The sequence below is a fragment of the Pseudorca crassidens genome, chromosome X (assembly GCF_039906515.1).
Source record: "Pseudorca crassidens isolate mPseCra1 chromosome X, mPseCra1.hap1, whole genome shotgun sequence".
NCBI classification, from domain to species: Eukaryota; Metazoa; Chordata; class Mammalia; order Artiodactyla; family Delphinidae; genus Pseudorca; species Pseudorca crassidens.
The window spans coordinates 45909545-45930047 of record NC_090317.1 but is presented as its reverse complement, the minus strand read 5'-3'; the positions used below and the strand labels follow the sequence as shown (position 1 = coordinate 45930047).

General features: G+C 39.4%; 1 protein-coding gene across 2 annotated transcripts in view; it reads right to left on the bottom strand.

Moving 5' to 3' along the window:
- Positions 1 to 217: 217 nt before the first annotated feature.
- Positions 218 to 20503, bottom strand: part of PCDH19 (protocadherin 19) — a 110156-nt gene continuing 89870 nt past the window's right edge. For both annotated transcript variants that reach the window (XM_067722519.1, XM_067722520.1), the window contains exon 5: positions 218 to 3478. In XM_067722519.1, coding sequence (XP_067578620.1) covers positions 2889 to 3478 — 590 coding nt within the window. In that variant the 3' untranslated portion in view covers positions 218 to 2888. The remainder of the gene's footprint in view (positions 3479 to 20503) is intronic.

Here is a 20503-nt window from a genome sequence, read left to right as displayed (position 1 = left end):
TGCTGCCTCATATTTAAATGTGTAACATGTTTAGAGAGGAAAAGAAGAGGATATTTGGCCCTCTGGCCTTTGTGGCTTTTCATCAGACATGCTCAAAAGAAGGGGAGAAAAACATGAGCCAAAAGAGAAATTTAGGATCCTTGCACAAAATTCCTATTTGCAGCCACAGCCTGCCTATAAAACCAGCTTACAAAGCCCTCCTAGGATGCACTTGTGCTTCTGGGAGGATGTATACATCAAACAACTGTAGAGGAGAAAAAAAAAAGATATTTTCTTAATGAAGGGAATTCTCTGAACATGCTCAATAAAGGGTTTGGAAGCCAAAAAAATGTCTGACTGCCCATTGTGAACAAGTATTTTGAGAAGGAAAAAGGATTGGTCTATCGCTTAAAACTGAATTCTGGAAAAAAAATTGGAGGAAAATAAACACAAGAGAAAAGCAGAATCAATGTCACCCCTACACTAACATTTTAAACTTGGCTGGTTTAAAATGGTTAGTGTAAAGACATGGCAGCCAGTGGCCCCTCTGGCTCAATAGCCACATAACATTGAATGTTCCCACTTGCCACAATCTTTTCAGCTCCCTCATTCTGACTGAGCATAATAAGAAATACACCTATACAAAAACTGTCAAATCTGACTTGAAAGCGACCTTGAGGTGGTAGCCAACAACATGATATCAGGATGGATCAGGTGAGGAACAGTCTAAATTCTACAGGCAGCCATCATAACTTAAATGGAAAAAAATTAATTTTTAATGTGTTAATCAAATAGTCTATTCACTTGCAAACAGAAATAAATACCTAATTCAAAATCTACTACTAAAATGAAATGAATCAAAGGGGAAAAAAGCAAGAGAATAAAATGATCCAAAATGAAGATGCTATGGTAATTGATTTCTAATTGTGTCAGTTTCAGAGGGAAATTTGCAGCCACACCAATATTTTGCATGAGGTAGTATTCATCACTGAATAAGAAATAAGGATGAATTTGTAGCTTCATTATAACTTCTTTTTCAGAAATATTCTCCCCTACGTAACCCCATCCCCACTGCCTTACCCACCCTCCCCAAAACCATCCCTCCTGCAAAAGAAAATATTCCTAGTAATGTATAAAGCCAGGAACTCAGGCAAAAAATAACTAAAACATTTAAAAGATCAGACTTATCTACCTAAATTTAAGAAAATAAATCCTCTTTTGCATTCTTAGTGCTCTAACCTCTAAGCCTTTTTTTGCTGGATACTCTTGAATTTCAAAAAATGAAACAAATGAGAACATAACCACAAAACTTGTTTCTCTAGAAACAACTCTTTTAAGACCAAGGCAGAGCAAAGGTGACATATTTGTCTATTTTTAAATAATGAACTCTTAGGCTGCAAGAATACTATGTTGGCTAGTGAATATTAATAGACAGTAAATAAACGGGAGTTCGAGGAATGTTAAACAAACAAAAAAAGAATGTGTGTAACAAACTTGTTAATAAAAAAGATGTATTCCTAGCCTACAGCAAAGAGTTAGCTAAATGTAATGCATTTTTGATAGTTTCCTGTTCACATTTTTAATTTAAAAAAAAGTGTTAGTCATAAAAAGACGAGTTCAAGTGTCCAAGTGTCTCCATTTAGAAGGCACAGTAATTGAATTAATGATGCTGTTACCTGTTACCTGTCTTTTCCTAAATGTACACTTTGTACTGCTTACTCTATCCCTATTTATAATCCTACGATACAGAGCAACATGGAGTTCTCAATTCCAGCCCATGACATGCTTTGCAGTCTAATTCTAATCATGACGGGGAAACACTGAATCAGGAAGTGTGTGTCTGAAAAGATGCTTATTTAGAACTCAAAATAGATTCAGTCTTTTTGAGTTTTAGATGATTGGAGATAAGGAATTTCTAAGCCTGGAAACTGATAACTTCAGGAGCAGCTTTCCTGTTCAGGGCCTGAAAATCAGAAAAATTGATCTCATAAAATTTTCAGCACAGTATTTCTGACAGCTGCAAATTAGATAGCAGAATATCCAAGAATGTCTTTCTGCAATGATCTATCATGGATCTGGGCAGAAGACTGAAAGTCAGGAAAAATACCCTGCAACGTGGTGAGCAACCACTCCGTGGGTAGACTCTGTGAGTGAGTATCCTCCAAGTACTCAATCTATATGTGTGGTGTTACTCATTCACTTGTTGTCTCAGTGGTTTGCACTTTGTTTTTATCTGTAGTTTTATTTTAGTTTTTTAAGAAAAAAACACCAACTTCTAAAAGCCTTTTGCCATCACCACACACGTAGCAATTTGCAATATCAAATATGACAATAGCACAGCTAGCAAAAGGGTTCTTAAAGCAGGGATGTCCACAGCAAAGTAGTGGCATTGGAAAGTACTCGAGCTTCAGAAACAACCATTTGGGGGCTTGATTTCACATCACTGAATCAATGAATAGTACACAATAAATGACCATTAACTTGTCTACACTACAAAACAGTGGCGAGCCTATTAAAGGTGTCCAGAGCTTTTTTTTTTTTTTGCTTTTTTAAAATGTAATCCTCCACAAACAATGGTAATTTTTATTATAATTTTGACATACAAAAATATATAAATCCAAACACTTAATACATAATACTTTTCACAACTGAATTTGTCTCTGCTTCCCCAACATCAAGGCCCCATGAACAACTCAAGCCAAAGCTAATTTGCTCCAACGGAACACCCCTGCTGCCTGTTGAAACGAGAGGGATTGTCACAGAATGATAGTCACTTATAAACAATACATTTAGGGAAAGCTCTGAAATACAGCCACTCAAGAACCAACCATTGGTGAGCAATTAAAACGATCAGCTCCTGCTTCTTTGCTAGCCAGCATGGTTTCTATCTCTTCTTCCCCAAGACTGATTTAGAGAATGATATCCTTCAGACGCTTCACGCCAGGAGACTCTTTGTCTCGACCTTCCTTCAGAATAGGGCTGACCTCATGCACGACTTTCTCGCCATCAGCTCCACGGGGTTCAGCTTCAGAGGGACGAGAAGGGCCATTGTTGACATACTGCTCTAGATCGCGGGCCGGGGGCGCCAGGGCAACGGTGTAAGACACAGAAGGCTTAGTAGGCAGAGGGCTCTTGAGGTGCAGAGGGGAGGTGACAGGGCTAATAGCCTCACAGCCATTGCCTGCCTCCCGGATAGCGCCGTTGACTTTGGGGCTGCAGATGGTCACATCAACAGTCCTCCTGCCTTTCAGGGTGGGCTTCTCCTCAGCTGGGTGGTCGCTGACATCCTTTCCAAAGGTTGCAAAAGTCCGCTTGGTGGGGCCGCAGTCATCATAAGCTTCAACATCGGCAGCAGTAGCTTCAATGGACAGTGCAATGATGTTCCTCACATGCTCAGGGGACTTGGAGCGGGTGGGCATGGGGTTCCGGGGCATCCAGCACCTGTCAGAGTGGCCAAGAATCCGGCATTCTTCCCTGCAATGAAATCCTTCATTCTGATCTGTTTGGAGAAAATAAAATGTCAATTTCATCAGCTTTTCCCAGGAATCATTGTTAGTCCCCAGTGTTCTGGTTTCTTAGGTACCCACAGGCCCTTTTGGGAAATGATACTTTTAGATAGTCCTTTATTGCCTTTTGGAACAAGTGTGAAGAATTGGATTTTTAAAAAGCTGCAGATCTCCCCCTCAATACTCTCCCCTTCTTTTTTATTTTTATTTTTGTTGCTGTTCCCACTGCTGACAAAACTAAAAATCTAAAGGAAAACACAGTGTGATGAAAAAATATATTTTTAAGAAGTTTATCCTGACTGTAGAGGTGCTGAGAGTCAGCAATTTTATCAACAACTCTTGTTAAAAATCAACTGTGTTTGAAACTGGTTCCAGCAGAAGAGGGAGTGGAGGCAGAGCAGGGAATCCAACAGTCAGTATATCTGAGAAGTCTTGGCCATGCTTTTGAGCAGTAGCACTGTCAACCACATTCCCACCCTACCTGTTAATGATATGCAACGCTTAATTTTAGATTAGTAACATGCTTTCTTTGAAAACCCAATCATGTCACTTCTTTTTGACCACCAGTCCCACCAGCCAATCTCCTCACTAAACCATTTACATAATTTCATTTCCCATCAGAAGGAATATATTGAGATCTCTTCCTTACATGTGACCCAGAAGGTTCAATTGGCCTTATGCACACATCACTCATAGATTGAACATCATTTAATTATACCCAACTAGCCATCCCTCCTTATCTTTCTTATCTGCAGTTTCATTAGGGTCATATTTCTTAAAATAATTCTTTCTTGGATTACCTTAACCCTATCATAGAAGATCTCAGCAAATAGAATTCATAATTATTGGCAAGACATGCTTTGCTCTTTTCATATCGGTTCATTTAGACTTAAGGTTTTAATTTGGCTCTCAGAAAGGCTTTCTACAGGGGCTTCACTAAAGCATGGACCCAGGGTTAACGTCTACCTGTCCACTGGAAAACTATTAATGTCTGGTTTACAGCTCTAGTTTTCCAGATCAATTTATATTTGTTACATTCTTGCATGAGGATGACCTAATGAAGGTTTTCATAACATTGCACAATGCATCAAAATATTAGCAGCTTAACATTTATAGAAATCTTTGGGGCAGGATCAGAGGAGGTGGGGAGACCACAAGAGATCGCAAGGACAAAAAAGTACATGTTAAAAAAAAGTTATAAATATGCGCTGTGACCGCTTTTTTTTTTTTTGCAGGAAGAAGTCTGCAATTCAGGGTCTTGCCTGATATTAGTCTATATATAACACACCTTCCTTATACAATTGTATTTCTGTGTTTTAGTCTGTTTCTTGATTTTTTTAAAGAGTAAATGACGGAGCAAAGAGGCACTGCTCTGCCTCAATCATCAAAAGTTATTTTGGTAAAGGGGCACTTGGGAGGGGGCTCAAGAAATAATGGTTGAATTGGGTGTATACTTCATCATTTGGAGAAAAAGTGTTAGAAGCAGCTAAACATCAAGGCCTAATCCAGGCTGAGTCTAGATTTCAACACAACTCTGGAAATGGCCTTTAACCTAGTCTAAATATGGAAAGGCCAACCAAAGGTAAGACCTCCTTCAATGCACCTGGACACAATTTGCCGACTTATCTTTAAGATGGCCATTTTAAGCCCCCTTTCAGTACTGAAGAATGAAACTTTCAGAATTTTGCAGAGGTGCAACCAAATAGCAAATGAGCATTATCACCAAGAAGATAAGTGCCTTCCCCATACACAGGACAATGCTTCTGCAATCTCCAGCACAGTTCCATGTCAGGGTTGCCTGGCCACCTCTGCAAAATGAGGGTTTGTCAAAAGCCCTTTCTCTGCCTCTTCCCTGAAAACTCTCAGTGTTGCCATCTGATAACTTATCATTATTCAAAACACATATGTTCTTAGAGAGTGAAGTAAGTCAGAAAGAGAAAAACAAGTATTGCATATTAATGCATATATGTGGAATCTGAAAAAATGGTATAGACAATCTTATTTACAAAGCAGAAATAGAGCCACAGACGTAGAGAATAAATATATGGATACTAAAGGGGAAAGGGGGGGTGGGACAAATTGGGAGATTGGGACTGACATGTAAACATTATTGATACTATGTATAAAATAGATAACCTAATGAGAACCTACTGTGTAGCACAGGGAACTCTACTCAATGCTCTGTGGTGACCTAAATGGGAAGGAAATCCGAAAAAGAGGGGATATATGTATATGTATAGCTGATTCACTTTGCTGTACAGTAGAAACTAACACAACATTGTAAAGCAACTATACTCCAACAAATATTTTTTTAAAAAATACACATATGTTCCTGGGAGGCAGAAAGTATGAAAGTATGGGAAACATGTTGGGATATACTTGGGAAACACTTTGTGTAGACCCAAACATTATGAGTGGAAGAGTCTATAGCTGATCTACCCACATTCAATTTCATCCAAATCTAGTGGATGACCCCAGTATCCCTCCAGTAGGACAGAGTTTCACACCTTCAGAGTTTCCCCAAAAGATGCTTCTTCCTCAACATTTCCTCTGAGGCTTATCTCATAACTCTCTAAGTAATGGCTCTAAAGAATTAGTTTGAGTGTTTGTTTGGAGGTGGGGAGTAAGGAGGTGCAAGTGGGGGAACAGTTCAATAACTAACTTCCATTTCTATAACTGAGTGAGCTCCCTGGAAGTCAGAAAAAAAAAGAAAAGAAAAAAATGTCTGGAAGGCTGTGGGATCCCTGTCCTTTTTGTCCACAATTTAGGGCACAGAGGCATAGAGGCCTTAACCTTTGAGCCATGGAACCACAGCCATATGACCAGCTATGAAGAGGAAATCCCAGCTGACCTTCAGACTGATATTACAGGCCACTTGCTCATATGCCCAGAGCAGAACAGTGATGAATGACAATCTAGTAGAATCTTCTCAATAGGCTCAACATAAAGCTCTCTTAAGTTTCTTTTAAGTTTTTAGTTTCAAGTAGCTATCTTAAAATTTGAAGAGGTACTTCTTTTCTCAACACAATTCATTAAGAGAACACCATTCATGTGCCACCCCAAATCCACATACAGTGCTCCTTCCCTATGGTAGGCTGCTTCAAATGAACAACATAAGGAGACCTGGATCCCCAGCATACACAGAGGGCAGAGACCCCAGAGGTAGATACCTCTAAGATCTTATGAATTGACAAAGACCAGAGCAGGGAACTCAATCATCTCAGAAGCTTCTCTGCAAAGATAGTGCTTGCTTTCAGCTTTCAGCTTACCCACTGCCTAAGTGAATAGATCACTCTCTGGGAAGAGAAAAAGGTAAACTCACTCAGCACCCCCAGGAACGCAATCGGTCTAAGCCTACACACCAATCTCACTAAGCCCACCTCAGCCCTTTGGAAGCTAGAATAATATACAATTTTCTTTGGTTAATTATGTGTACATATTAGGTACACTGCTCTTACCCCATGCAAGTGAAGACTTCAATCTGAAAGACTCATTTACTCACAATGTCTCACTCCTGGTTTAGATCTGATCTCTTTATTTCCTTAAACCCTTAACAAGGGCAGTGACTTGCTGCTTATCATTTTAGTATCAAACAACACTCAGTGACATTTGTGTCCATACTATTGAAACAAAATCTAACCTAGCTTTAGTGTTTATAGACATATGAAATATGAAAGAAAATATGGAGAATATAGATGGACAGAAAGAATGTCTTCCCAGCCCAAGGTAACTTACATTCATAAATGCAATGCAGATGAATTACCTTTAAAAATCAAAACTTCAGTTTAGTAAGGAAACTAAGTGTGCTTTAAAAGTGAGAGGGGGGAACTTCAAGAAAGCGGAGGACTAAGACATGGAGATCACCTTCCTCCACACAAATACATCAAAAATATATCTACATGTGGAACAACTCTTACAGAACACCTACTAAATGCTGGCAGAAGACCTCAGACTTCCCAAAATGCAAGAAACTCCCCACGTACCTGGGTAGGGCAAAAGAGAAAAGGAAAAACAGGGCTTCCCTGGTGGCGCAGTGATTGGGAGTCCGCCTGCCGATGCAGGGTACATAGGTTCGTGCCCCGGTCTGGGAAGATCCCACATGCCGCGGAGCGGCTGGGCCTGTGAGCCATGGCCGCTGAGCCTGCGCGTCCGGAGCCTGTGCTCCGCAACGGGAGAGGCCACAACAGTGAGAGGCCCACGTACTGCAAAAAAGGAAAAAAAAAAAAAAAAAGGAAAAACAGAGACAATAGAATAGGGATGGGACCTGCACCAGTGGGAGGGAGACAGGGGGGTGGGCAGATTCCCACACAGAGGATCCGTGCCCACCAGCACTCATCAGCCTGAGCAGGTTGTCTGTTCACCCGCTGGGGAAGGTGGGGGCTGCAAGCTGAGGCTCAGGTTTCAGAGGTCAGATCCCAGGGAGACGACCGGGGTTGGCTGTGTGAACACAGCCTGAAGGAGGCTAGAGCACCACAGCTAGCCGGGAGGGAGTCTGGGGAAAAGTCTGGACCTGACTAAGAAGCAAGAGACCATTGTTTCAGGGTGTGCGAGGAGAGGGGATTCAGAGCACCACCTAAATGAGCTCCAGAGGCAGGCGAGAGCCGCAGCTAACAGTGCGGACACCAGAGACGGGCATGAGGTGCTAAGGCTGCTGTTGCAACCACCAAGAAACCTGTGTACAAGCACAGACCACTATCCACACCTCCCTTCCCAGGAGGCTGTGCAGCCTGCCACCGCCAGGGTCCCGTGATACAGGGACAACTTCCTCGGGAGAACACACGGCGCGCCTCAGGCTGGTGCAACGTCATGCCGGCCTCTGCCAACACAGGTACGCCCCACATTCCATACCCCTCCCTCCCCCCCGGCCTCAGTGAGCCAGAGCCCCCTAATCAGATGTTCCTTTAACCCCGTCCTGTCTGGGCAAAGAACAGACGCCCTCAGGTGACCTACATGCAGAGGTGGGGCCAAATCCAAAGCTGAACCCCAGGAGCTGTGCGAACAAAGAAGAGAAAGGGAAATTTCTCCCAGCAGCCTCAGGAGCAGTGGATTAAATCCCCACAATCAACTTGATGTACCCTGCATCTGTGGAATACCTGAAGAGACAACAAATCATCCCAAAATTGATGTGGTGGACTTTGGGAACAACTGTAAACTAGGGTTTTGCATTCTGCATCTAATTTGTATCTGGTTTTATGTTTATCTTAGTTTAGTATTTAGAGCTTATTATCATTGGTAGATTTGTTTATTAATTTGGTTGCTCTCTTCCTTTTTTTTGATATATGTGTGTGTGTGTGTGTGTGTGTGTGTGTGTGTGTGTGTGTGTTTTCCTTTTCCTCTTTTTGTGGGTGTTTATGTGTATGCTTCCTGGTGTGAATTTGTCTGTATAGCTTTGCTTTTACCATTTGCCCTAGGGTTATTTCTGTCCAGATTTTGTTGGTTGGGTTTGTTTTGTTTTGGATTTTTTTTTAGTACAGTTTTTAGCACTTGTTATCATGGGTGGAATTGTTTATTGGCTTGGTTGCTCTCTTCTTTCTTTCTTTTTTAATTACTTTTTAAAAATTTTTAATTTAATTTTTTATTATAATAACTTTATTGCATTTTCTTTCTTTCCTTCTTTCTCTCTCTCTCTTTCTTTCTATCTTTCTTTCTTTCTTCCTTTTTCTCCCTTTTCTTCTGAGTCATGTGGCTGACAAGGTCTTGTTGCTCCAGCTGGCTGTCAGGCCTGAGCCTCTAAGATGGAAGAGCCGAGCTCAAGACATTGCTCCACCAGAGACCTCCCAGGCCCATGGAATATCAAATGGCGAAAGCTCTCCCAGAGATCTCCATCTCAACTTTATGACCCAGCTCCAATCAACGACCAGCAAGCTACAGTGCTGCACACACTATGCCAAAAAACTAGCAAGACAGGAACACAACCCCACCCATAAGCAAAGAGGCTGCCTAAAATCATAAGGTCACAGACACCCCAAAACGCAACACCAGACATGGTCCTGCCCACCAGAAAGACAAGATCCAGCCTCATCCACCAGAACACAGGCACCAGTTCCCTCTGTCAGGAAGCCTACACAGCCCAATGAACCAAGCTTACCCACTGTGGGCAGACAGCAAAAACAACAGGAACTATGAACCTGAAGCCTGTGAAAAGGAAACCACAAACACAGTAAGTTAAGCAAAAAGAGAAGACAGAGAAATTCACAGCAGATGATGGAGCAAGCTAAAAACCCAACAGACCAAGGAAATGAAGAGGAAATAGGCAGTTTACCTGAAAAAGAATTCAGAGGAATGATAGTACAGATGATTCAAAATCTTGGAAATACAATGGATAAAATACAAGAAACATTTAACAAGGACCTAGAAGAATGAAAGAGCAAGCAAAGAATGATGAACAACAAAATAAATGAAATTTAAAATTCTCTAGAAAGAATCAATAGCAGAATAACTGAGCCAGAAGAACAGATAAGAGACCTGGAAGATAAAATAGTGGAAATAACTACCACAGAGCAGAATAAAGAAAAAAGAATGAAAAGAATTGAGGACAGTTTCAGAGACCTCTGGGACAATATTAAACACACCAACATTTGATACAAAAACAAGACCCATATATATGCTATCTACAAGAGAACCACTTCAGACCTAGGGACACATACAGACTGAAAGTGAGGGGATGGAAAAAGATATTCCATGCAAATGGAAATCAAAAGCAAGCAGGAGTAGCAATTCTCATATCAGAAAAAATAGACTTTAAAATAAAGACTATTACAAGAAACAAAGAAGGACAATACATAATGATCAAGGGATCAATCCAAGAAGAAGATATACGAATTGTAAGTATTTATGCACCCAACAAGGGAGCACCTCAATACATAAGGCAAATGCTAACAGCCATAAAACGGGAAATCGACAGTAACACAATCACAGTAGGGGACTATAACACCCCACATTCACCAATGGACAGATCATCCAAAATGAAAATAAAAAACGAAATACAAGCTTTAAATGACACATTAAACAAGATGGACTTTATTGATATTTATAGGACACTCCATTCAAAAACAACAGAATACACTTTATTCTCAAGTGTTAATGGAACACTCTCCAGGATAGTTCATATCTTGGGTCACAAATCAAGCCTTGGTAAATTTAAGAAAATTGAAATTGTATCAAGTATCTTTTCCGAACACAACGCTATGAGACTAGATATCAATTACAGGAAAAGATCTGTAAGAAATACAAACACATGGAGGCTAAACAATTCACTACTTAATAACCAAGAGATCACTAAAGAAGTCCAAGAGGAAATCATAAAATACGTAGAAATAAATGACAATGAAAACACGACAATCCAAAACTCATGGAATGCAGCAAAAGCAGTTCTAAGAGGGAAGTTTATAACAATACAATCCTACCTCAAGAAACAAGAAACATCACAAATAAACAACCTAACATTACACCTAAAGCAATTAGAGAAAGAAGAACAAAAAACCCCCCAAAGTTAGCAGAAGGAAAGAAATCATAAAGATCAGATCAGAAATAAATGAAAAAGAAATGAAGGAAATGATAGCAAAGTTCAGTAAAGATAAAAGCTGATCCTTTGAGAAGATAAACAAAATTGATAAGCCATTAGCCAGACTCATCACAAAAAAAAGGGAGAAGACTCAAATCAGTAGAATTAGAAATGAAAAAGAAGTAACAACTAACACTGCAGAAATACAAAGGATCATGAGAGATTACTACAAGCAACTCTATGCCAATAAAATGGACAACCTGGAAGAAATGGACACATTCTTAGAAAATCACAAACTTATGAGTCTGAACCAGTAAGAAATAGAAAATATAAACAGAACAATCACAAGCACTAAATTTGAAACTGTGATTAAAAACCTTCAAACAAACAAAAGCCCAGGACCAGATGGCTTCACAGGAAAATTCTACAAAACATTTAGAGAAAACCTAACACCTATCCTTCTCAAACTCCTCCAAAATATAGCAGAGGGAGGAACACTCCCAAACTCATTCTATGAGGCCAACATCACCCTGATACTAAAACCAGAAAAAGATGTCACAAAGAAAGAAAAGTACAGGCCAATATCACGTATGAACATAGAAGCAAAAATCCTCAACAAAATACTAGCAAAGGAAATCCAACAACACATGAAAAGGATCATACACCATGATCAAGTGGGGTGTATCCCAGGAATGCAATGATTCTTCAATATATGAAAATCAATCAATGTGATACACCATATCAACAAATTGAAGGAGAAACCACATGGTCATCTCAAAAATGCACAGAGAGCTTTCGACAAAATTCAACACCCATTTATGATAAAAAAAAAAAACCACCAGAAAGTAGGCATAGAGGGAACTTTCTTCAACATAATAAAGGCCATATATGACAAACCCACAGCCAAAATCGTCCTCAATGGTGAAAAACTGAAACCATTGCCACGAAGATCAGAAACAAGACAAGTTTGCCCACTCTTACCACTATTATTCACCACTGTTTTGGAAGTTTTAGCCACAGGAATCAGAGAAGAAAAAGAACGAAAAGGAACCCAAATCAGAAAAGAAGTAAAGCTGTCACTGGTTGCAGATGACATGATACTATACATAGAATCCTAAAGATGCTACCAGAAAACTACTAGAGCTAATCAATGAATTTCATAAAGTAGCAGGATACAAAATTAATGCACAGAAATCTCTTGCATTCCTATACACTAATGTTGAGAACTCTGAAAGTGAAGTTAAGAAAACACTCCTATTTACCACTGCAAGAAAAAGAATAAAATATCTAGGAAAAAACCTACCTAAGGTGACAAAAGACCTGTATGCAGAAAATTATGAGACACTGATGAAAGAAATTAAAGATGATACAAATAGATGGAGAGATATACCATGTTATTGGATTGGAAGAATCAACAATGTGAAAATGACTCTACTACCCAAAGCAATCTACAGATTCAGAGCAATCCCTATCAAACTACCACTGGCACTTTTCACAGAACTAGAGCAAAAAATCTCACAATTTGTATGGAAACAAAAAAGACCCTGAATATCCAAAGAAATCTTGAGAAAGAAAAACGGAGCTGGAGGTATCAGTCTCCCTGATTTCAGACTATGCTTCAAAGCTACAGTAATCAAGACAGTATGATACTGGCACAGAAACAGAAATATAGATCAATGGAACAGGATAGAAAGCCCAGAGATAAACCCATACACATATGATCACCTTATCTTTGATAAAGGAGGCAGGAATATACAATGGATAAAAGACAGCCTCTTCAATAAGTGTTTCTGGGAAAACTGGACAGCTAAATGTAAAAGAATGAAATTAGAACACTTCCTAAAACAACACACAAAGAGAAACTCAAAATGGATTAAAGACCTGAATTTAAGGCCAGACACTGTCTAACTCTTAGAGGAAAACATAGGCAGAACACTCTATGACATAAATCACAGCAAGATCCTTTTTGATCCACCTCCTAGAGAAATGGAAATAAAAACAAAAATAAACAAATGGGACCTAATGAAACCTAAAAGCTTTTGCACAGCAAAGGAAACCATAAACAAGACCAAAAGACAACCCTCAGAATGGGAGAAAATATTTGCAAATGAAGCAACTGACAAAGGATTAATATCTAAAACTGACAAGCAGCTCATGCAGCTAAATATCAAAAAAACAAAAAACCCAATCCAAACATGGGCAGAAGACCTAAATAGACATTTCTCCAAAGAAGATACACAGATTGCCAACAAACACATGAAAGAGTGCTCAACATCATTAATCATTAGAGAAATGCAAATCAAAACTACAATGAGATACCATCTCACAGCACTTAGAATGGCCATCATCAAAAAGTCTACAAACAATAAATGCTGGAAAGGATGTGGAGAAAAGTGAACTCTCTTGCACTGTTGGTAGGAATGTAAATTGATATAGCCACTATAGAGAACAGTATGGAGTTTCCTTAAAAAAAACTAAAAATAGAACTACCATACGACCCAGCAAACCCACTACTGGACATATACCCTGAGAAAACCATAATTCAAAAAGAGTCATGTACCACAATGTTCATTGCAGCTCTATTTACAATAGCCAGGTCATGGAAGCAACCTAAGTGTCCATCAACAGATGAATGGATAAAGAAGATGGGGCACATATATACAATGGAATATTACTCAGCCATAAAAGGAAATGAAATTGAGTTATTTGTAGTGAGGTGGATGGACCTAGAGTCTGTCATACAGAGTGAAGTAAGTCAGAAAGAGAAAAGAAAATATCATATGCTAACACATATATATGGAATATAAAAAAAAAAAAAAAAGAAAAAAAAGGTCAGGAAGAACCTAGGTGCAGGACAGGAGTAAAGATGCAGAGCTACTAGAGAATGGTCTTGAGGATATTGGGAGGGGGAAGGGTAAGCTGGGACAAAGTGAGAGAGTGGCATGGACATATATACACTACCAAACATAAATAGATAGCTAGTGGGAAGCAGCCGCATAGCACAGGGAGATCAGCTTGGTGCTTTGTGACCACCTAGAGAGGTGAGATAGGGAGGGTGGGAGGGAGGGAAACACAAGAGGGAAGAGATATCGGGATATATGTATATGTATAACTGATTCACTTTGCTATAAAGCAGAAACTAACACACCATTGTAAAGCAATTATACTCTAATAAAGATGTTAAAAAAAGACACTGATGAAAGAAATTAAAGATGATGCAAACAGATGGAGAGATATACCATGTTCTTGGATTGGAAGAATCAACAATGTGAAAATGACTCTACTACCCAAAGCAATCTATAGATTCAATGTAATTGCTACCGAACTACCAACGGCATTTTTCACAGAAGTAGAACAAAACATTTCACAATTGTATGGAACACAAAAGACCTGAATAGCCAAAGCAATCTTGAGAATAAAAAACGGAGCTGGAGGAATCAGGCTCCCTGACTTCAGACTATACTGCAAAGCTACAGTAATCAAGGCAGTATGGTACTGGCACAAAAAACAGAAATATTGATCAATGGAATAGCACAGAAAGCCCAGAGGTAAACCCACACACATATGGTCACCTTATTTTTGATAAAGGAGACAAGAATATACAATGGAGCAAAGACAGCCTCTTCAATAAGTGGTGCTGGGAAAACTGGACAGCTACATGTAAAAGAATGAAATTAGAACACTCCCTAACACCATATACAAAAATAAACTCAAAATGGATTAAAGTCCTAAATATAAGGCCAGACACTATAAATCTCTTAGAGGAAAACATAGGCAGAACACTCTATGACATAAATCACAGCAAGATACTTCTTGACCCACCTCCTAGAGAAAGGGAAATAAAAACAAATATAAACAAATGGGACCTAATGAAACTTCAAAACTTTTGTACAACAAAGGAAACCATAAACAAGACCAAAAGACAACCCTCAGAATGGGAGAAAATATTTGCCAACGAAGCAACTGACAAAGGATTAATCTCCAAAATATACAAGCAGCTCATGCAGCTCAATTTCAGAAAAACAAACAACCCAATCCAAAAATGGGCAGAAGACCTAAATCGACATTTCTCCAAAGAAGATAGATTGCCAACAAACACATGAAAGGATGCTCAACATCATTAATCATTAGAGAAATGCAAATCAAAACTAAAATGAGGTATCACCTTACACAAGTCAGAATGGCCATTATCAAAAAATGTACAAACAATAAATGCTGGAGACGGTGTGGAGAAAAGGGAACCCTCTTGCACTGTTGGTGGGAATATAAATTGATACAGCCACTATGGAGAACAGTGTGGATGTTCCTTAAAAATCTAAAAATAGAACTAGCATACTATCCAGCAATCCCATGACTGGGCATATACCCTGAGAATACTATAATTCAAAAAGAGTCATGTACCCCAATGTTCAGTGCTGCTCTATTTACAATAACCAGGAGATGGAAACAACCTAAGTGTCCACATCGGATGAATGGATAAAGAAGATGTGGCACATATATACAATGGAATATTACTCAGCCATAAAAAGAAACAAAATTGAGTTATTCGTAGTGAGGTGGATGGACCTAGAGTCTGTCATACAGAGTGAAGTAAGTCAGAAAGAGAAAAACAAATACCGTATGCTAACACATATATATGAATCTAAAAACAAAAAATGATTCTGAAGAACCTAGGGGCAGGACGGGAATAAAGATGCAGATGTAGAGAATGGACTTGAGGATACGGGGAGGGGGAAGGGTAAGCTGGGCCGAAGTGGGAGAGTGGCATCGACATATATACACTACCAAATGTAAAATAGATAGCTAGTGGGAAGCAGCTGCATAGCACAGGGAGATCAGCTCGGTGCTTTGTGACCACCTAGAGGGGTGGGATAGGGAGGGTGGGAGGGAGGTTCAAGGGGGAGGGTATATGGGGATATATGTTTACATAAAGCTGATTCACTTTGTTATACAGCAGAAACTAACACAACACTGTAAAGCAATTATACTCCAATAAAGATGTTAAAAAAAAACAAATGTTAGAAAGTCACAACACAAAGTCCCTTAAGAATAGCAATGATGACAAACCAGATGTAAAAAAGTAGAGACGACTTGTGGAATTGCCTAGAACTGTTAGAGATTATGTGCCTGCCATCATGTAGTTCTGTGGCTGGGGATGGAGCTATGCGACTAGACAGGAATCATTTTGTACTGTCACAAATTAACTGTCAAGATTCTGGCTCCAGCTGAAATAGAGGTAAGCTAACAATTCACTAATTCCCGGCTAAGATTCCTCTTATGAGCCTATCTGTGACTCTATACCTTGCTACATCTTTCTCTGAAAGCATTACCCTGAGACTAGGCAAAGCAAAATGTTAAGACTAAAATCCACACAAAGTTGTGGAAATTTAAACACACTAACATGTACAGATGAATAAAAGCAGGTGTCTTTAATTCAAATACACACATGATTACGGGTGAAAGATGAATTTGCAAATTGGTTTTCCCTGCTTCTGAACTTGTTCCTAGGATTTGCAAATAAATAAATAAATAAATAAATAAATAAATAAATAAATGAAGAGAGTGCATGAGTTTGGAAGAGGACACAAATCTTGAGGCCATGGAACTCCTTAGTTCAAAACAGATCGGATTATTTTAGACAAAAAAATAAATAAAATATAGAGAAAAAATAAAGCTTCTTCAATCTAGGTAGTAATAAATATATTTTTGGTCACAATCTGTCATTAGGGACTTTTGTAAGAGACTCCCAAAACCTCTGGCCAAAAGAAAAATTAAATAAATCTTAATGCATCAGTCTTATGAGAACATGGGAGGCATAAGAGGCTGCAACGCCTAAGTCATGATGGATAAGGAAGTAATTCAAATAGAAAAAGAACAGAATATGTTACTTTGTGCAGATAATAGCAAAACTTTTTGCAGCAATTACTACCCTCCTCAGGACGTGAAACTGCTGTCTCTTCAGATGTGGGCAAACAATATGTTTCCACACACTAGAAAGAGCCTACCCAAGGTCCCAACCAAAGTAAAAAAAGAAAATGATGAAAACACCATCTCAGGCTTTGCTAAAACTTTCAAAGTCTTGGTATAATAGAAGGGTTGAGGGGCTCTGTTGGGTTTGTATAGATGTTCAGCCACAATGGATGTGTTCAATAATGCTGGCAGTTCTTTACCATGATTCAGAGTTTGGTGTATAACTCAAAGATCCCAATGATCAGAGACAAAACTCCAACACTAAAATAGTTCAAGGTAAGAATTACAAGAGCAATGTGTTACCTCCTCAGAAGTGATCTGCAATCAATGAGGCAGAAAGGGAAAGTTAAAATGAGTTCCAGTTCCTGAGAGCTCAAGTAGTTAGCTACATCTAAGTAGCAGCAGTAACATAACTTAGATGCAAGTGATGTGTAAATCAGAAAAGCTTCCTGGATTGTACTCATATATATCCACTTAGCTTACCCTGCGTCATCCCATAAACAAAATAATCTAAGACCAAAGTGGGGCCATTTTTTGTAAGATAAAATAGAAGGGATTGTGGCAAAGATTATGAAGAGGTTAAATGCTGTTAAAATTGATCACATGCACCTAATCAATAAAACATAACTGTCGAGAAGTGTCCCCTCTTGACTTAGCTAACTCCTACTCATCTGAAGCAGAAAAAACAAACTGCCTACCAAACATCCATATCTATTTTTTAACATCTTTATTGGAATATAATTGCTTTACAATGGTGTATTAGTTTCTGCTTTATAACAAAGTGAATCATTTAGAAACAGAACCCCACTTCTGTTAGGACTGGCAATGTGCCAGCTAAAAAACTACATTTTCTAGTCTTTACAGATAGGAGTGGCCATGTAACTAAGAGTGGGTCAATGTTATGGAGGTAGGATGTCAAGAAATCTCCTTAAAAGAGGTGAGCTGACTTAACTGGGGGACCTTTGTCCTTATTTCTCCCTGCTTTGTCCTGTCTGGAATGGAGACATAATAGATGGAGCCACAGCATCCATCTTACTACCATGAGGCAACTCTGAGGATGGAAGCCATGTGCCTATGAATAGCAGAGTAAAAAAATATAAGGACTTTGGGATACTGAAGATATTGTAAACCTACCTCACTAGACACGAACTTTTTTTAAATAAGAGGAAAACTAAGCTTCTCTCTTATTTCATTCAGTGATTTATTTCCCTTAGTGAGGGAAGGGGATGTTTATTACCAGCAGTTTAACACTATTCATATCTGATACATTATCCCTAAAGTCTCAACTTAAATGTAACTTCCTCAGGGAATCCTTGCCTGATTCCTTAGATTAAGGTAGGTCCCATACCACCTCCTATATAGCACTCATCATACTTGTAGTTACTTGTTTAATATCTATATTCAATGCCAGCTTGTAAACTCTAAATGAGCAAAGATTATATCTGTTTTGTTCCCTCCCGTGTCCACAGAACCTAGCAAAGGGCCCAGCAGAAAGCAGGTACTCAATAACAGTTTAATTTAACTGAATGAAAAAGGTACCCAAAAAAGTGATGGCAACAGAACAAAGAATCTTGGTCAACACACCAGATACTGTGCCACTAATACAACTCCTAAAAGTGGAAATAACTAGTATATTCTATTTAGTAGAAACACTAAGGAAACCTGCAAAGAAAACTATGTAGCTTTGCTGAAGGCAATAAAGTAAATGAACACTTGAGAAACATTGAAGTCAAACGTCATCTTGGCCTCTGAGTGGTTTCCTGCACACTATATACAGATCTTAAAGAGATCTATTATGCTCTGATGTCCAGTCGAAAATACATTTGCCATGTACCTTGGAGTTTTTAATTCTAACAATAGTTAATGGGGCCTGTACTCATAAGTTAACAACACGATAAGCAGAAGCGTCTGTTTTATGAAATTAATCTGTTGTCCAAATACCCACCGCAGATGCTGACTCTTCCTGGCAAAACTAATTTAAATACCCATCAAGAGACTACTTCTCAAGTCAAATATGCCTGGGAATTACCAAAGGAAAGAATTATCCTGGAAATAATTCTTAAAAGCATTTTAAGGCCTGCAAAGAGTCAGGAGAAAGAACATCCATCCGTTATCTGTAACTTAACAATGCAAACGAGTAGCAATGGGCTCAGTGGAAAAGGGAGGGAGGGAAGGAAGAGGGAAGAAAGGAAAGAGAGCAGGAAGCACTATCTAGGCTTCAGATATTCCATCTTAGTTTTGATCTGATTGACATATTAAGAGCTAAGCTTCTTTTGGGTATTTAGATACCATTTGAGCATCTAGCAAAAATTCAATAAGGGCTCAGGACTTTGTAAAATCACAACTTCCCAAAGCCTTCCCCTCTTCCAGCTTTAATTCTGGGAGGAATTTACACTCACTTCCTAAAGGACCCAAAGTTTCAGCAAGTAAAGATGGAGTTCCATTTGTAAAATATTCAAGAGCGCACCAGTGAAGGCTGGGACATTTCTAGAGACTCGTGAACCAATGACACCAGGCTATTCTACACCCATTCCAGTGTGACAAGAAGTAAATCACAAATTATGTACACTACAAACAGCTCCTTGTCTCTCATTCTCTTCTTCTCTTTCTTGCAGCATCTTCTGCCATTTTGGTTTCTCCTTCTTTCTGTTCTCCTGTTCCTTAACATCCTGCTAGTTAGCAGCCCTACCTACAGCACTATGGCCAGGCAGACAACATGCAGAAGGGGTAGGACCAAAAACTGTGATTGGCATTCAAAACGCTTATGTGACAGATGCCAAAGAAGAAGTATACAAAAACCAACACTTGTAACGTGGAGAGAAATTCCCACATTTTTCATTCATCTGGATACAGGTATTAAAAGTCCCTGTTAAAATAAGAGGATCCACTATCAAACTGATATCAACAGATTTCCTTTGGTCATAGAGCAAAGCCCTGGGTAAAGGGTACCAGGAGAGGAGAGTTTGATGGGGGTAAGAAAGACTAGAAATGTCTGGAGGCAGAGATACCTCAGGAAAGGCAAGGTGGGGGATAGGATATAGGAACAGCGTTCCTGAGACTGCCAAAGGTATGTTGCCAAAAGAGAGGAGAAAGAGAGAAAGAAAAGTCAGCCTTGATCAGCATAGGTTGGCATTTTCAGGATGGCTAACTAGTTAAACAGCAAGAATTCTGTGAAGTTTAGCTTTAGCTTGCAATAAAGAGGATGGCTGAAAAGACTGATGAATCCCAACCTTGTCCTAGACAATTTGACAGATCAGCATCAGTTAGCAAGTGCCACCCGATATTGGGCCTCTGTGATGCCAAATGGCACAAAGGTCTCTCCCCTCATTCACGGTCTATGCACGTGAAATTCACTTACTCCTGGTGCAACATGAAAATAGATTAAAAAGATGCCTCTTCCTGGGCTTCCCTGGTGGCGCAGTGGTTGAGAGTCCGCCTGCCGATGCAGGGGACACAGGTTCGTGCGCCGGTCCTGGAGGATCCCACATGCCGCGGAGCGGCTGGGCCCGTGAGCCATGGCCACTGAGCCTGTGCGTCTGGAGCC